This window comes from Epargyreus clarus, unplaced genomic scaffold (assembly GCF_041222505.1).
Source record: "Epargyreus clarus isolate Ecla_fem2 unplaced genomic scaffold, WU_Ecla_fem_2.2 ptg000019l, whole genome shotgun sequence".
Lineage (NCBI taxonomy): Eukaryota > Metazoa > Arthropoda > Insecta > Lepidoptera > Hesperiidae > Epargyreus > Epargyreus clarus.
The window spans coordinates 1,643,889-1,661,918 of NW_027332227.1; the positions used below are offsets into that span (position 1 = coordinate 1,643,889).

At 35.1% G+C, this 18,030-nt stretch overlaps 2 protein-coding genes across 3 annotated transcripts in view; one reads left to right on the forward strand and one right to left on the reverse strand.

The window, feature by feature from the left end:
• Positions 1-7,180, reverse strand: part of LOC140750006 (angiotensin-converting enzyme) — a 45,084-nt gene extending 37,904 nt beyond the window's left edge. For both annotated transcript variants that reach the window (XM_073083287.1, XM_073083286.1), the window contains exon 1: positions 7,045-7,180. In XM_073083287.1, coding sequence (XP_072939388.1) covers positions 7,045-7,059 — 15 coding nt within the window. In that variant the 5' untranslated portion in view covers positions 7,060-7,180. The remainder of the gene's footprint in view (positions 1-7,044) is intronic.
• Positions 7,181-16,004: 8,824 nt separating this feature from the next.
• The window catches only part of CenG1A (Centaurin gamma 1A), a 288,986-nt gene continuing 286,960 nt past the window's right edge, over positions 16,005-18,030 (forward strand). The window contains exon 1 of the mRNA XM_073084020.1: positions 16,005-16,473. Coding sequence (XP_072940121.1) covers positions 16,278-16,473 — 196 coding nt within the window. The 5' untranslated portion in view covers positions 16,005-16,277. The remainder of the gene's footprint in view (positions 16,474-18,030) is intronic.

The window sequence follows — 18,030 nt, forward strand, 5'->3', positions numbered from 1 at the left end:
TTTATGTAATAAAATAAACTATAAACTAAAAAAGGACTTCTTTACAAAATATATAGGTACAGAGTAATAACTCGGACCAATTAATATTAAGAATTCAAATTCTAGCATTTTGCATAGTACCTATTATTGAGCATGATCTCATACAATGCAAATCGCGTCGATTGATTTTGCTACAAAATAGGTACCGTTATTTGCAAAGTAAAAATCTTATCGAAAATTTCAGGGCTAATAATATCTCTACTGTTGATAATATTAGTGAACTCTATCTTGCTATTTTTTTTTTTACTATAAATAATCTAATAACTCAATAATTATACATCTATTAGAGATACGTCTCCCCTAATCTGCGCCACTCCAACATTAAGGAGTACAAAGTTTATATATGATTTCATGCTTCATATATCTATCTCCTACTGTAAACGGATACGACAAAGTTTATCTCATTACCTTTCGTCTCAAATAACAAAAACTTCCTAAGAAACTTTGTCTGCAAACATCGGCCCTCTTTAATTACTTCGATTAATTGATTCAATCGATCATTGTTTATTTCATTGGATGAGATATAAAAAAGAAATATAATATCTTATCCTTAAGACAATTTTCAACGAGGGTAATTATCAAGTAAGTAAGTCTGACGTTGCGACTATAACAGCAACTTTTTAAACGACTTCAGGGGAAGTTCTACATTACCCTGTATACATTTTAAACCCTTTTCCATCTTTAGATTTTCGCGTCAATGAGACACACAAGTAACCTAATAAGAATTTAATTACAATTTTCAGTGTATCGTGTATATTAGTTGAAGACACATTATAAGGGATTTTTGGCATCGTCTTGAAAACGGAAACATGTAGCAATAATTGTAAGTTAAAATAAAAAAGTAACATTACTGAACCGTATGTAATCTTCTATTATATGTCTTGAACACATTTATAAAATTAAAACAATAACTCGTATAATAGAAACAATTAGAGCTTTTACTTAAAGTAAGTTAAAAGCCGACAAACTTATATGTAATGTTAACCACGACATTTATAGGTTTATAATTATATCAGAGTTAAAGACCAATTGAAATTGATCGAGTTATGCAACGGACAAGCATTGTCACAGACAGACAATGATAATGGCAATAAAACTAGTTTTAGTAGGGCTTGTTTAATGAAATGAGTTTAAGTGTAGAAAGTACTTAGCACCGAAGCTTAAATTAAATCTACTCTGAAGCGGACTGAATAGGACAAAGGACCAACGAATAAGTAAAGTATTTAATGAAAAGGTTGTGAAAGGTGGCAAAAGTCCATTTATAAATTTGACACAGACTAAATGAAAGCGAGAACCTCAGAGAAGACAAAGGTAAAAAAAAGTAAAATTTTCATTCATCCGATTTAATTCATTGATGAAATTATGAATCTTTGGTGAGTTGTTTTCACAAGTAAGCCCTTGAATTATTATGAGCATTTTACAATAGGCGACGCACAGGTTTTTTTTTTTTATAATATAGGAGTAGCAGACGAGCATGCAGTCGACCTGATGGTAAGTGGCTACTGCCGCCCATGGACATCTGTAATCAACCCCAGATAGGATTAGATATTCCTACCTGAGGTCGGCCACAGATGGGCCGCTACCCCTGAGGACTAAGCTGGAACGCCTCGGAAAAGTATGTCTCCCTTACCGCACCCTACAAAACGGATCACAGCAGCGCCTAACACTGCTGTTATTAGGTAGAAATAGGTGTGGCGGTGGTGCCGCCGGAGTCGAACCACAAAGGGTTTTACCACCTTCAAAATAATTATAAGCAAATTTATAAGCAAAGGCAAAATTTCTACGTCTGATTTTTTTTATTTACAGGAGTTCCCCATAGTAAAGGTAATGACCACAAAATATAAATAACCGCAATTCGTGCATTTATTTATAATGGAAACTGACCCCCAAAAAATGTGAAAATGGGAATGAAGTTTTATATGAAAATTAGTTAGTTATTACTTTACGGTAAAATATAAAAAATGATATTTTAATTTTACTTTTGGGTAATTTGTACTTATCCTTGTAACCACGGACCCACGACAAGAATTACAAAAATTTAAACAATTATAATGTCCGATATTTTATCTGGCAGTTAATTCGTTGAGCAGCGTGGCGGAGAGCGGTTACAACGAGTTTTAAATTGAGCAAATTAGTGCTTCGAATTTGAGTGAAGACACGCTGTAATCAATACGTGTTGGCTACTAGTGTCTGTAGTTCAGAAGACAAAACTGGAAATTGACTTGTAGAAGAACGTACAAGTGTATTTACAGAGATTCGCCTTTAATCGTATTCAAATTTATTTAACATTTTTTGGACAATTTAAATGAGAAATTTTACACTTTTCCAAAGTCCAAGTAAGAAAGTAAAGTATTTCTCTATAGTCCAAGTACTCGAGTCACTCACAGGATTCGTTACATTTAATACACAAGGAATCTTTACATTTACAAGAGTTTTTGTATTATATTTACAAAATGCTGTGTTTTTGGACGTCCACAGCGAGCTCAACTCACACAAAATCCTTGTAAGGGAGTTATATAATTATTTAAACTAAGCAATAGCTTTTTGAGAGTTTATTATTTTAAAGGAATATTTTAGCTAAAAAAATAGGATTCACCTTTTCTTGCTACTAAACTTTAACTTTGAACCCCTCCCGAAAGAAAATCCAGACCAAAAAAAAATATAGAGATGCACGACTGCCTCCATAGATAGGAACTAAACGTTGATCAAAACAATACAATAATCAAACACCAAACTAACATCATAAACAACAGATAACAAGTTTCAAACAAACTCCAAAAGCCCATTTATTCTGTGCATTAAACTTGTTGACGATTTAACTTGGGTCCGCTGGGAATTTGATATTGAATAATTTTATTTACGGTTCATATGAGATGCGTTTATATTATTATGAAGGAAGGTTATTAATTAAATAATATATCACTAAAAATGATACGAGGCTTCATTTAAATGCGCTTTATGAGTTTTTTGACAAAGCAATGGTATACCGTCTCTGCCATATTAGTTTAATTCGATGTCTTCTTTCTAAGAATACTTTGGCTATGAAGATAAATCTAACGATACCATAATTATGGATATCCGTCTTTAGAAGATATGGCATTATTCAGTTAAAAACGTTTTAATAAATGAGAGCCCACTAAAATATTAGACAATCTGATATTAATCTTGAAGTAGGTTTTAATATCTTAGTGCTCTAAAATGATTACAAAATAAAATAAGTTGTTCTGAGCATCAGGGCCGAATTTGGTAAAGGGCAGGCGGTGCTACTATTCTGGGGCCTCCGTAAGAAAGGGCCCCCACAAAAGAGAAAAAAATGTAAATTTCGATGAGTTAGTTACTTACAGATTTTTTTCCAAACAGTATTTTTCGCACTTGTTGTAATGACTGATTTATCATATATATTTATATAATCATTGAAGTTTTGGGACGTGAACAGAAATTAGTCAAAAATTCCTCGAAGAATTTTGGATTTTAATTATTTAATTGAAGTTTGTAAATGTAACGACTACGTTCATAGTCTCATACTAAAATTCCCTGTGTCATGGATGCCATGAACTCGCAAACATCCAAACTTAGAATTTATGTTGATGGGGATTGAAGCCGGAACTTTTCGAATCGCAAACTGGTACGATGACCGCTGCGTCCTCTGATACGAAATCGTACTTATTGTTCTATGTTTCTCATCTATTGTTCCTGTATTTAATATCTCAATTTGTTTATACAGTAACATGTTTATACACACTTACAAACATTAGTTTATTTATACACAACCCGAGAATACCGTTTGTTTGGTATGAATGACAATGCATGCATCATACATAACCATGCAATCATTTAAACATGTGTATAATTACATTTGTGCAGCCAAGAAATACAGGATGATTTCATGTAATAAATTTACTATTTACGATGTGCAAAAGAACTTTAGTACCTATTTACAAGAAAATGTATACTGCCGCCCATATAAGTCTTTTCAACGCCAAAACAGCATCTGATAACATCCAATTTCTGCAATATACCCCAAAAGAAAGGCTTTTTTATAATATAAAAGTAGGAAATGAGCCTCTCATGGACTTATGTAAGAAATCCTAAATAAGTCCTACCTGATGTCGACCACAAATGCGTTGCTCCCGTTGAGAACTAAGTTGGAACGCTTCAAAAAGGCATGTCTCCTTTACCACAAACCGGAACACATCAGAGCTTAACACAGCAATTATTAGGGAGAAATATATTAGGAGTGGCGATGGTTCGCAGTCAAACCACGAAGCGTTCTACCATCTTCAAAGGCCTTTCGAGTATAGTAAGTATGAATATCTTATGCACGTTCTGCAGTCTATTATACACTATCTTTCATAACGAAACTTGGTATGAAGTACGAGAAAATTCAGTAACAAACATACTTTGATTAAATATTTAACTTCCTTGTAGCTTATATTCCAGCTCATCTTTAGGAGACGGGAAGCAGGTGTGCTCTCAAGTCGCAAATTCATAAAGAAACTCGCTAAGTGCCAGATGACGCTGTTATGTCAAGTGCCCCTATATTTTGTAGACAAGAAACTGCACTTGTTTGCAATTTCTTAGATAAAAAACTATAAAGTCCCATAAGTGAGCACAGGGTATATAATGTTACGGAATCAAGATGAATATAAAAATGATATAAGGAGGATCAGAAATTCAATGAATATTGCAATATCGATACCTTAATTCGCAAATCAGCCAACTCCACTTTTTGTCAAAATGATTTATTTATTTATTTTGATTTCGTTCAACGCCACTTACTATCAAAATAAATAATAAAAACATTTTGACAAAAAGTGGAGTTGGCTGATTGAAGGTATACCTATGTAGTTTTTCACATATTCAACAAGATTCCCGAAAATTCCCCTTTTTATCCAAGGTTACCTCAGTGACAAACCTGACGATTCGTTCAAAGATTTACAAAACTTTCACGGAACAATCTAGTAGGATACATCAGGGCCGGATTTGTAGGTCCGGAAGTCCTGGAGCAACGAAGGAGTGGGGGCCCCCATTTTCTGAATAAATTATTTATTTTTCCTTCCTAAAGTCCAGTTTAAGAATTCATTATCAACTATTAAAATTATTTCAACAAATAATGTAGTAATCACTCTAGTGCAAAATTGTCGGGAAAATGGTGTGTCTACTGTGGTGGGGCCCACTTTTGCGGAGGCCCCGGGGCAGTAGCACTCCCTGCTCACCCCCAATCCGGCCCTAGGCTAGATCATTTTACCCAAAAATATTTAATTATAACAATATGTGCTACGACATCTTGTAATTAGTTTTATTTTAATAAATATTATCATTATCATCTAAATTACATATTTATTATCTAACACCAAAAATCTTATTTTTATAGAAATTTTATGTTAATTCAATCAAGCTATTAAAACGCGTTTTAAATCTCCAGAAATGGAGGTCATTTTAATCTTATATTTTTTACATACAAAACCGGAACATGTAGTGATGAGCTGCTGTATTAGTTTACGTAAACTATGTATTATGTATGCCCTAATATAACCCGACGTTTTATACGTATTTTAATGGGTAATAAAGATAACCGATAAAACAGTGTTAAAACATGTACTACAATAGCAATGCACTAACATGAAAATTAATTGTTCAAACTTACCAAATCCTACATAAACAATATAAATACATTACATTTGAAGAATGCAAACTGTGCATCTGTCGCCTACCTTACTCCACTGGATTTTTGATCTGTTTTGGATCTAGAAAGAGTATTTTTTGCTAACCTTTTCTTATGGAGGGCATAGATATGTAGGGTAACAATTGCTTTGATAAATCCTTATTTAAAACTTATAGATTCGAGGATATAGGCGGTGGCTTATATAATAAATACAAATGTCATTTCAAGGACGATATAAATATAAAGGATAATAACGCTAAAATGTATCCAAACAACTTTTTTGTAATGATTTGTGTGACGCGTGCCATTCACAGTCTAAAGTAGAACACAACAGTATAGGACGGAGTTGCGACAAAAATACTACGATTAAAATCACTTCTACTATTTACGGGCTTATGCAAATTAAATGTTTTGAATATGACAGACAAGGAAATGATTTCTTAATTCTAAATTGGCGTGTTAAAGTCAGAAATGCTTTATCGTGTCTTACTGTGCTACCTGTAATTATTTGTATACGATAACACAATCTCTTTCAAACATTATAAACATGCAGGTATGCAAAACTTTAAAACAAACGAAATAAATGTGACAAGAAGGAACACGTTTTTTACAGAGACCGATTATAACTATTTATATGTTTTTATGATTTGCATGTAAAAATATAAACGACTTAAATATGTAGTTAGATAATTATGTTATTTTTCTATACGAGTTTGTAGCTAAATGTGGCAGGAATATGAGTAATATTTTATTTATTGTATTAAAGTTTATTTGATATTGTTGTTGATAGGTTTCTTGTACATTTCAGTAATTAGTTTAATTAGTAGGTACTTAAAGAAGTAATTGTCGAATTTAGGCCCAGATTATACGTGAAGAGTTTTTTTTTGTTATAAAAAAGTTTAACACCTTGAGGCCCCATTGAATCTTAAGCCCTAGGTTGGGGCCCCATGTGCTAGTAATTATGGAGAAGGTGGTATCTTATAACTACCTATCTTTTTATTGTTTACTTGCATATCACATGTGGTCTGTATTTAAACTGTGCAGGTCTTAATAACAGATTATTACATACTTGTTCGTCTGATTACTGTATTTACTTTAACTGGAGTTATACCCCGGACACAAGACTTAATTAATCAAAACACCAGTCTTCGAAAGTACAGTATCTCACCTACATCCAGTCTCATTGTAAAGTTTACCCTAATTCAACGATAGTTTCAAATAATCATCTTAGGATAACCACTTACCATTTACCATCAGGCGATGTCGGCTTAAAAACACACACAACAAACATCTATTCTATACCTTACACACACCCAAAAACAAACCGGCGTCAATATTACCTTGACTTTGGACATCGCGTTCGCCAATTAAAACGTCATGAATCGTTGTAACACGCGACACGTCCTCACACCACGGTAGTTGGTTGTCGACTGACTGGAGTAATCGCCTCGCATCGCACCAAAGTCATATTGTACGAACCGCGGAGTCATAGGAAAGCTGGGTCCACTTGAATTGGATTGATTAATAGTTGGGACCGAATTTCGCGGTCTTGACGAATTAGCTTTGTCGTTTTTTGTGTAGCTCGAGGCGTGGACTTTAAAGTATTTACAGACGCCGCGGTTTTGTGCTGCCGGGTTTTGGACGCCGCTTGAGCATCCTTTTCGATTCTGTTTCAGTCGATTATCCAGTATCTGTGAAATTGATAAACATAATTGTTATTGTTACCATACCCGTTAATATTGGTACCATTTTTTCCGTTACTGTGTCTATGTTTCAAAGGTGTGTTCAAACAGAGATAGATAAGGCATTCCAACCTGAATCTGAGGGATGCCCACCTGGGGCTATCTTCCGGAAGGATGTACCGCTTGAGACCCAAGGCAAATTTTTGGCATGGGACCCTAAGAAAACTCCTCACATTGTAATTAAATTTTACAAAATCTTATAGACATTTTTTGCTCACGAATACGTACTTTAGTAATTGTTTTGTCCTGGTAACCTCTTATTTATGCACATACCTATAAACACTTCAAGAGAATTTATTTTGCTTATTTATACCTACAAATTTCACCGATTTTCATGGTCACTTTTTTCTCGCAGCCTCTCAGGTTTGGGGGCCCCGTCAGCACGGGGCCCCGTGGCATTTTGTCAGTCTTGCCACTCTATTGTTACGCCACAGCTTCTTTCCTGTGTGGGCTTTATTGCAGGTGCTCATTAAAATTAATATAAGAAGCTCGCTCACCTCATCACTTAGCACCAATTGTATTGCATATGCTACTTCTATTTAATAAAATAATTATTTTTAAAACTGGTAGAAAACGAGTCACAAATGTAATGCTGTCAACGAAACGGGTATCTTTATGATATTTTATTAATTAAGTCGTAAAAGGTACATACTCCTTCTACGTCGTCTTTTATTCCAGAGTTTCTGGTACCTAAATGGAATGATTGGTTTTGATGTGGAATGCGCTAAAAGTGCGCTGTACTAGTAACCTAAGTCGAAACTAAATTGTCTTTATTTCGACTAGAGCCCGCTGTGTCGTTTGTTCAACATTTTTTAACATCTTAACAGGTACCTACATCAGCCATATGCTGTACAACATCCTTTAGGATTACCAGATTTTGCCAGACTTTACAACAACACAGCTGATTGCATTTCATTTGGTTGGGCATTGGATTTAGCCGGAGTTGAGTATAAACTAATATATAAGCAAAATACATCATTAAATCATTACCTAAATAACCTGCTTGACCAAGCTTGCACAGGAATTATAATTACGTAAAGTTTTTGCTTAGAAGAAATTGATACCCAATTGTGACTTATGTCGCATAAGCGGCATTGGAGTTTCAATAATATGCGGGTAAATCTACCCGTTAAATAATCATTCCAGCACATAAATAATTTGGAATCTATCTATTAAACTTCAAAATGGTCATACATTTACGTTTCGTAATGTTGCCCCACAACTTTTCAAAACGTAGTACAAGCAGTAACAAATACAAGAATTTACATATTATTTAATAGCACTTTGAAATTTCTTAAATACAAGAAAAAATAAATTATTATTTCAATTGAAAAAATATTATACAAACGCTGAAAATTATTTAGCGTAATTTCATTATTTACGCATTTAATGCATACATTTGATTAGATAAATGATGTGGGTGTCTAAATACGTTAACTTGGCGCTAACACTACCGTGCACATAATTTCTGATGACGGGAAACTATGAAGTCACGATAATTGTTCTCTAGATAGAAAATACGAAGACTATTGTTTGAAAATAAGATTAATAGCTGTTACTTAACAATGGTGAATTCAATAATTAGGTCATTATATACAATCTTGATAAGAGTTTATAGCTGAGTTTATTATTAGCAATATTTTTGTAAATTGTAACTTTAATGGGTAGATAATAGCACACGTAATTTAAATTTATGTAGTTATTTTATATTCTTGTCGCATATTATCCGATTTATTTTTTTTAAATTGTAGATATTAATGTTTTAATTAATTTATAATTTTGTTATGTATTTTTATGTGCTCTTACTTGTTTTTCTATTGCATGCCGTTTGCACCTATAAGTGAAGTGACACTTACTGCTTATATACATATAAATTGTACAATGGATTTGTCAGTGATTACTTCGTTGGTGCAACTATTAACAAATAAATAAATAAATAAATAAATGTGATTATAAATATTCGTAAGAACTGCACTAATAACAACATTATTTTAGGGAAAAACCCGAAAGTTATGATAATAATGGTAAGCGCTATATGCACCATGAACATATATTCACACGTATATTAGAGGGAGAGTGGGGGTAGGAGGGCTGGAATCCCTCATCCTCAATATATTGCCTATGGGCAAGGAACAAAAAAATCCTTAAACAGGACGAATTATTTTTTGACGGGCAAAGGAGAATGCACATTCTTGGTACTGATTTTTCTCATGCGCCAAAATGAAAGTAATATTAAATGTTTTTTTTTTATTTTTTACATAATTTGTCGATCAGAATAGTTTCTTTGAACATGGGATTCCATTTAAGATAAAATAAGACGAAATGTTGATTGTTGTTCTTAAAAATTAAAATGGCGGTATTTTATACTCGGAATTCAATAAGATCTATTAGTGTTTTGACTAATGATTTTTCTCATGCATTAAAATGAAAGTAATATTAAAATTATTTTTTTATTTTTTTACATAGTTTGTCGATCAGAATAGTTTCTTTGAACAGGGGATTCTATTTAAGATAAAATAAGACGAAATGTTGATTGTTGTTCTTAAAAATTAAAATGGCAGTATTTTATACTCGGAATTCATTATTTTAGGTTTTTAGGATTATGATAGGTTTTTTTTTCCTACTACCTTTAAAAGTAAATGGAATATGTTAATCGAACTACATTATAGGTACCTACTATCAGAAAACCGACTATCAATCTATCGTCGGATATTTTCGATTTTGAGGTTATGTAACATTTCGGTAAATAACTTCCGAACCCGGGTGCTGATGTAAAAAAATATTATTGATGGTAGTATTTGATTAATTATACATCGTCCACAACAAGTTTCAATTTGATGCAACTCTGAACGGCGGTCCATACTTTCATGGGCATTGTCCTTTCAGAGATTTTTCCAGAAACGCCTTTAGCATATATTATCTTTAACAGTAACTTACTATCATTATCTTTAATCAATGATAAATAGGATTAGAGATCTATCCAAGGTCGAGATACGTAGCTACCCCTGAGGAGTATGTTGTAAACGTCTCATGTATGTCAGACCACAAGATCTTAGTCAAAAGTCGGAAAAATCAATATTGCATATAAACTGGAAAAAAATCAGGATCACCAACAACCAGATTAAAACTATATTTTCTGTACCTAAACAAGAACCAATCGACCTGTATTTACATAACTATACCCATTACGTTCAAATAAGGTAATCTGTGTCAATTATACTCATCACAATGGTGTACCGGTGGCCACCAATGTGTCGCTTGCATCATTGTGCGCTGGTGGAATTGGATACTAATTATTTTCATTGTAGTGTCCCTACTTAGCATTCATTGTGGAAACGAACCTTACTGATCACGTAGTTGTTTAAGGATGATACCTACAGCTATATGACTGTGTGACCTTCGATGTAAAGGTAAGACTTTAGTCATCCTATTCGTTCTTTAGGAGATTGTAAGAGGTACGAATCATTTGTGGTTTGATTCCGGCACCTCAAGGTGGTAGAGCCCTTTGTGGTTCGACTCCGGCGGCGCCCCCGCCACACCTATTTCTTGTTTATAACAACAGTGCTAAACGCTGCTGTGTTCTGGTTAAAAGGTAAGAGAGGCATACTTTTGCAAGGCCTTCCAGCTTAGTTCTTGGCGCATCTGTGGCCGACCTAAGGTAGAAATATCTAATCCTATCTAGGGTTGATTACAGATGTCCATGGGCGGCAGTAGCCACTTACCATCAGGTGAACTGCTTGCTCGTCTACTACTCGTATATTATAAAAAAATACCTATTGCTATTTCATAACAGCAGTGCAAGCGCTGCTGTGGTTTAGTCTGAAGGGTTTGGTAATGGAGAGATTTTTGACGTTCCAACTTAGTCCCCAGGTGTAGTAACGCATTTATTGGTTATCGTCGTCAGGTAGGACCACAGATTAATAAATAGTTGCTAAGGCTGTTGTAAATAGGACTTCAACCCTACCTGGGATTTATTAAAAAACGTTCCGTCTGAAATGTCTGTGACAGCTTTACTTTTTATTCTTACTAAATTAATTTCTGCGACACACTTTAATGTAAGAGCGTGTGTTATTTCTGTGCACTGAAAACATCTTCTGAAACGGCCTACTTAGCCCACTTAAAGGATATTTGTTTAAAAACCTTTGCTTAGTGATCATCTACGTTACAAACATTAAGATTTATGTCTCTTTACGTACTATACATTTCATGAACGTGCTTTTATAAGTAGTAGTATTAATTTACGATCGCACATCACATTAAGTAAATCAGCGAAAGTTCGATCAAGAGATTGGTATCAACTGTTAAATGAAAATTTGGAGAATTTTTGTCTTATCTACACATCCAGATTGTTGTTTTTGTCACAGTTCACGGCGCAACCCTCAATGTTTCATACGGAATCTGCATTATTGAGCGCCAATCTCTCCGTACAGCATCCACCCTCGTCTTACACTTTTACGAGGAAATGAAACACGGAAACATTCAAATTTCAATCTCGAATTCAGCTTGCTTTCGTAAATCATTTATGAGCTTGCTCATTCTTAAAATATAAGATTTAAGGTTTACTTAATCAATGGTGATAGAACAAGGTTCTATCGCCATTGATTGGATACACCTGGAAACGAAGAACGACTGGGGAGATACCACCGACACACCTACACATTTTTGGCTTTATAATAGCAGTGATAAGCGCTGTTGCTTTCCAGTCTGAACGATGTAGTAAGGTAGTTTCTATCATAAGTCATTAATCAACTTAGTGCTCAAGTGGAGCAATGCACGCAGTACAGATGCTTAACTTGAGGTTTCAATTGTATATAATAATAATAATCGGAGTTCAAGTTTAACTTTTACAATATCGACGTTACAGGGCAGTAGCAGACGCACAAATGATTAGGCGATCATTAGCCTTATCATGAGTTTTCAAAACATCCCATAATTTTACGTTACGTTTACTAAATCCATTATTCTGTTCCGTTTGCTTAGTATCTAGACGGTGTAAACGTAACAATAAGTAAGTGTTCAAGTCTTTTTGTCTGCCTCACATGTTCGCAAAAAAGAGAGACAAAACATAAAGCGCCATATTGTCAATTTAGACATTTAATGTTACGTTACTGACACTATTGTTCTGATACAATCCGCTAGGGGCGCTGATTGGAATTTGTATGGGCAAATACGTAAACAAATACCAAAACAGTCATATTTGTCAAAACGTAAAAACTCCTGGTAAGGGTACAGTGGAGATGGTCACCGTGATCGCACGAACGATTAGGCGGTCAAGGTGCTCGTTTGGATTTTGTATTTTATAAAGATAAAGGTGACTATAACAATTTATCTTTCTATCTTTAACTGTTAAAGTAATGCGACTTCTCTCAGGTATCCCTTCTTATTTTAAAATATAGGTACGTACTCGTACCTACGTTCTTAACTTCTTCGCAGCATTTGGAACATAATGGTACACCGATAAGGGTACACGGAACCTCTTGTACTTCGTAGTTTTTAACGGATATGATTACACTTTACAATGAACTAAAATCAAGCAGTTCCAAGCATTGATTGTTAGAAACATGTTATGAAAACAAATCATTATATTTTTTAGCTACTATATTATACTCATGTTTCAGTCCAGTGAACAGGCTCCATTAATGTGTACAAAGAATGCTTTGTAATATTGAGTGTCAATCTTGTTTCAACAGTGGTAACTGGACATTGAAATAAAACTTTTCAGCGAGTTACATTTATTGATATAATAGTTCATTGTTTTTATTTTCGACTTCCTACAACGATTATAGTTATGATTATAATACACGCTACATATATAAATTTGTGAGTACGATTTGTAATTATATTTTTTTGACAATTTTGTAGGAAGGAATAAAGCCTTTATCAACTTTAAAGTATTTTTTATATTAAAGAAGTAGCAAAGGACCACATTAGGGTAAGGGTAGGCAAAGGAAGACGCCGAGCGAGCTAGGGAGCGCGCTGAACCCGCTCAGAGGAGGAGTCGCCGCGGGCGTACATAACGCCCACCGGCGCGGTGTCCCTGTAGTTCCGGGACCAGAATAGGGCTACGGTATCCCCTGCCTGTCGTAAGAGGCGACTAAAAGGGGCTTCCGGGGTTGCGGGTGGCGAGAGTGGGAGCTCGAACCGCCCGGCCAGCGACCCCGGGAAGGACGGCGGTATGTGTGGTCGCATACCGTCGTGCACATTAGACTGAGTGGCGAGCAGCACTCTCGCCTGGGCGGAGCCCGACGGGGCAACGCGCTAAGCTCCGGTTGCGTTCCTTTGGAGATCCCGGAGTCCCCTACGCAGCGCCGAGGACGGCCACCGGGGGGGTTTTAGTGCGGTAAGAATCCTACATAACCCCGTGTCGCTCCCACGGCATAGGGTACCTTTTGAAGGTTTCCCCCTCGTAACCAAAAAAAGAAAAAAGGGTAAGTGTCAATGGCTGTCCATGGACATATCTACTTCATCACTACATAGTATAAAACAAAGTATCTGTCCCTATATCCCTATGTATGCTTAAATCTTTAAAACTAAAACGCAAGGGATTTTGATGCAGTTTTTTTAATAGATAGAGATGATTCAACAGGAAGGTTTGTATGAATAATACAAGCATAACATATTAGAAAACCAGTGATAATTTTATAGATTTCGTAAATAAATAACATTTTTTGGGCTTACATTGCAAACGCTGGCTGAATCCTACAAGATATATTAAAATAATGTTCTACAGTATTGTACACCTTGAAAATATCTACAAATAAGTCTGCGATGGCATATGTTTATCTTTGTTGCGTACTCCACAATAACTGTTTTTATGATTTTAAAAGAAGACGAAAATTAAGGACAGACAGAAATTGGAATGTAATAGTTTTGTACACATATTATGGTAATTTAGATACCTATAGATAAGCGAGGTTTTCAAAATTTGTATTTGTGTAGAGGCTACGGATTTCTATGTGAGATTAAAGTGTAAGGAAAGCATCATTTATTTATTGCTTTTCTATAACAGGGATGTAGTTAGCGTACACATCATAGATTAGTAAAGATTACCTACTCACTTCTAACACGAAAATGTATCCAGTTTTAAAAATTGAAATTGTCACTGTCATCTGTCATGTTCGTGTTTGAAAAATATTTAAAAAATGTAGTTTTTAGACGAATATAACTATATTTCTCCGCACTTTTTCTTAGTTTTTGTGTTTTTGCACCACATAACTGCACATGTCGGTATTGTTCCGCGTAAATTACACTATGACAGCCATTAAATGGCTGACACGTTTGTCAGCCGTTTAAGCCATTTAATGGCTTCCTTAAATTACAAGGCTGTAAGGTATCTATACTTATCTATGGACAATACGGAGTCGTAGCTGTATAAATGGAGAACAAAACACAATTTACATCAACGAACTCATTTATGATTAAACGTGGAATCTGTTCATCATAACCTCATTATCTGCCGTCTGCCACAGCCGGTATAATTTAATATTTACTCTCCACAAAGAGACAACTTTAAGTAGCTTTACGTAACTTTGTTATAAAGTCTGATTGAAGTGGATAGGTACAGCTGGCGAATTAAAACTGTGTAAGCCTTTTGTTTTATATAAAAGATCTGCCTGGTTCTGTTATATTCTGTTGGGAATTTGTAAGCATGTGTGCTTTAAGAATATAGAAATTAAATATAATAATTATGTAAGTATACATTTTATATTATTTTTTAAATATAAAATAAGAGTAGCAGACGTGCATGCAGTCTACCTGATGATAAGTCGCTACTACCGCGCATTGACATCTGCAATCAACCCCAGGTAAGATTAGATTTCTATCTGAGTTCAGCCACAGATGCGTCACTATCCCTGAGGGTTAAGCTGGGCTACTTAGAACAGAGCATCCCTTAACACCGGTGTGATAAGGTAAAAATAGGTGTGGCGGTGGTGCCGCCGGAGTCGTACCACAGAGGGTTCTATCATCTTTATAGATAAGTGAGGTTTCCAAAATTTGTATTTGTATGGAAGTAGCGGATTTGTATGTGTGATTAAAGTTAAGAAAAGCATAATTTAATGTTTGCTTTTCTATAACAATGACGTAGATAGCGTGCACATGAGCAGATTGACCCAATCCTTGGGAGATGCTTTCTCTGTATGATATTTTTTGTTCAGTTGTGTCAAGTATGTTGTTAAGCCGTTATTTTGCCTTTTTCGTGCCTTTATTGCACCACGTGGATAGTTAGTCCTTACTATAAAAAAAAGAAACATAAGAAACATAAAGGTAAAACCTATGTTTGTGAGTAAGTTAATTTAAATTATTTCCAGACTTAAAGATGAAATTAAGTTACTTAAATACTTATGATTAGGTACTGTTTAAATAATATCCCAGCACGAATAAAAATCGTTACCATAATTTACATTCCCCTGGCGGTAATAACGAGAACTAAATCGTAAAACTTTCACTTAGCAGTCGTGCGTAAGTGCTACTAGATGGCGCTGTGTGTACGACAACCGAATTTGACAGTTCACACCGAATGCTCTCCTCACGCGGCGGAACGCCACAGTTCGGTAATGGCCGCCGCCGGGGTGGTCTGTTCGCGTTTCTGTCAGTGACACACGCGTTGATTGGTTGTTTACTTTATTTACATACACAATCTGACCAATACAATCACTGTGACAAGTGTTTTTGCAAATATTATTGTTATTTCAAACACGTCAGCGAGAGTATCTAGTGTGTTTTGAAAAGTTTTGGCACACCGCGATGTGCGGATCTCTCACGTATTGAGATGGGAATGCATCGTCCGGTGTGGAAATAGTGTTGTGGTGTGCTAATTGGAAGGTGTTCCGATGCTGGGCTTCAGGAGCACGATGTGCAACCGGCAACACAGCCAGGCGTGCCTGAACACGTCTCTATCGATACGGCAGGAGATACAGAGGTTCGAGAGCGTGCATCCGTCGATATACGCTCTCTACGACCTTGTGGAGCTGGTACCTGACCCGCTGTTGGCCCAACAGATCCGTGACCACGTCGTGGCTATCGAAGGTTTGTTGTTATACACTTGTAACTTTCTTACGCGATGTTTACGTCTCTCGTGCACCGGTTTATCCGAAACGTAGACTTGTTTTGATCAACATGTCATGCTGGATAACCTATTTGTGATTGTTCTTAAATTGTTACACGACTATTTATTCTAGATATTAATCTATTAGCAATTAAATAGAGCATTAACAACATCAAAACAAATGACTTCCTCATAACAAGATTTTATTACAAGCTTGCGGTACGTGAGATAAGGAATGAAACTTATATTGCTTTTTAATGAGTTTTAAATATATTAGGTACACACACCTACTGTATATTAGACATGATTTATCACTAGCTTAACGGTGAAAGTAAACATCGCGGGGAGACCTAAATGCATTACTTCTCTATAACACACGTTTAAAAGGTATATGATATCTACCAATCGACAGTTTGCTGGCTTAGTGGAGAGCATTCACATTTTTTGTACGAAAAATAGCAAATGAATATGCAGCCTACCTGATGTTACATGGACAACTCCATAAAGAAGTGGATTTTTACCTGAAATTGTTAATAAATGTTACTCCCAAGGACTAACATGGTACGCTTTCAAATAATGAATTGCCATACCACCTACAATCTACATCATAGTAATGTAATACTGCTGCTATCAGATAGAAATAGGTATTGCGGCCGTATCTCAAAACGAAAGAGGATAATATACGACCTAAGATTAGTAATATTCTTAGTAACATCTCGATGATATTTATATTAATTACTCTGTACACCACATACACACCCACACAATCATATACCACACGACATATACATAACGTATATACATAACATATTATACTCTAAACGAGATATAATTTAATTGACATGAACCATTTTTCTTTTATCAGTTAAGGAAAATATGCATTTACTGTTACATTTCACAGTCTACTTACAGATGGTAATTAGGTCTAAGTGATTACGCTTACATGAATAGCGAATTAGCCAAGAGATATGATCTTACTAATATGGCGTAAATAAACACAAAAAGTGGTAAAGTTCCAGAAGACAAAAAAAAATCTAAGTCCTCATTTTATTGCAATTCTTATCAGTCTTTTTTATAGATTTTCATAAAATTGTTCTAAAGTTCATAAGAGGGCTCTGTGCACCTGAATAAAGTCGCGTAGATTCCTGAAGTATATTGCGGCAGTCGGGAGGTAGGTCAATATATTCCTTGCCATTTAATACCAGAGCTAAGACCACTACCGCTGGTCGAAAGCCAGCTTTTATTTAAGTAATTTTCACTTTCCAACTTGTTTTCGCCGAAAATATATTTTTAAGTTAGTTACTGGATAGATAAATACTAGTTGAATATTTTAGTCATTGCAAATCTATCTAAAATAAGCAACACGGTGAAACAAAGTATACCTACAAGAGAAACTGCAATAAAATAAGTTTTATGGCGATTTAAAAGGCGGACGCTTTCTACATTAATAGCCCATCACTAGGATTCTCTGTGACGTGGGTGTCATAAACTTACAAAGATGAATACTCAAACAGAATTCATAGTTTCGACGTTGTGAG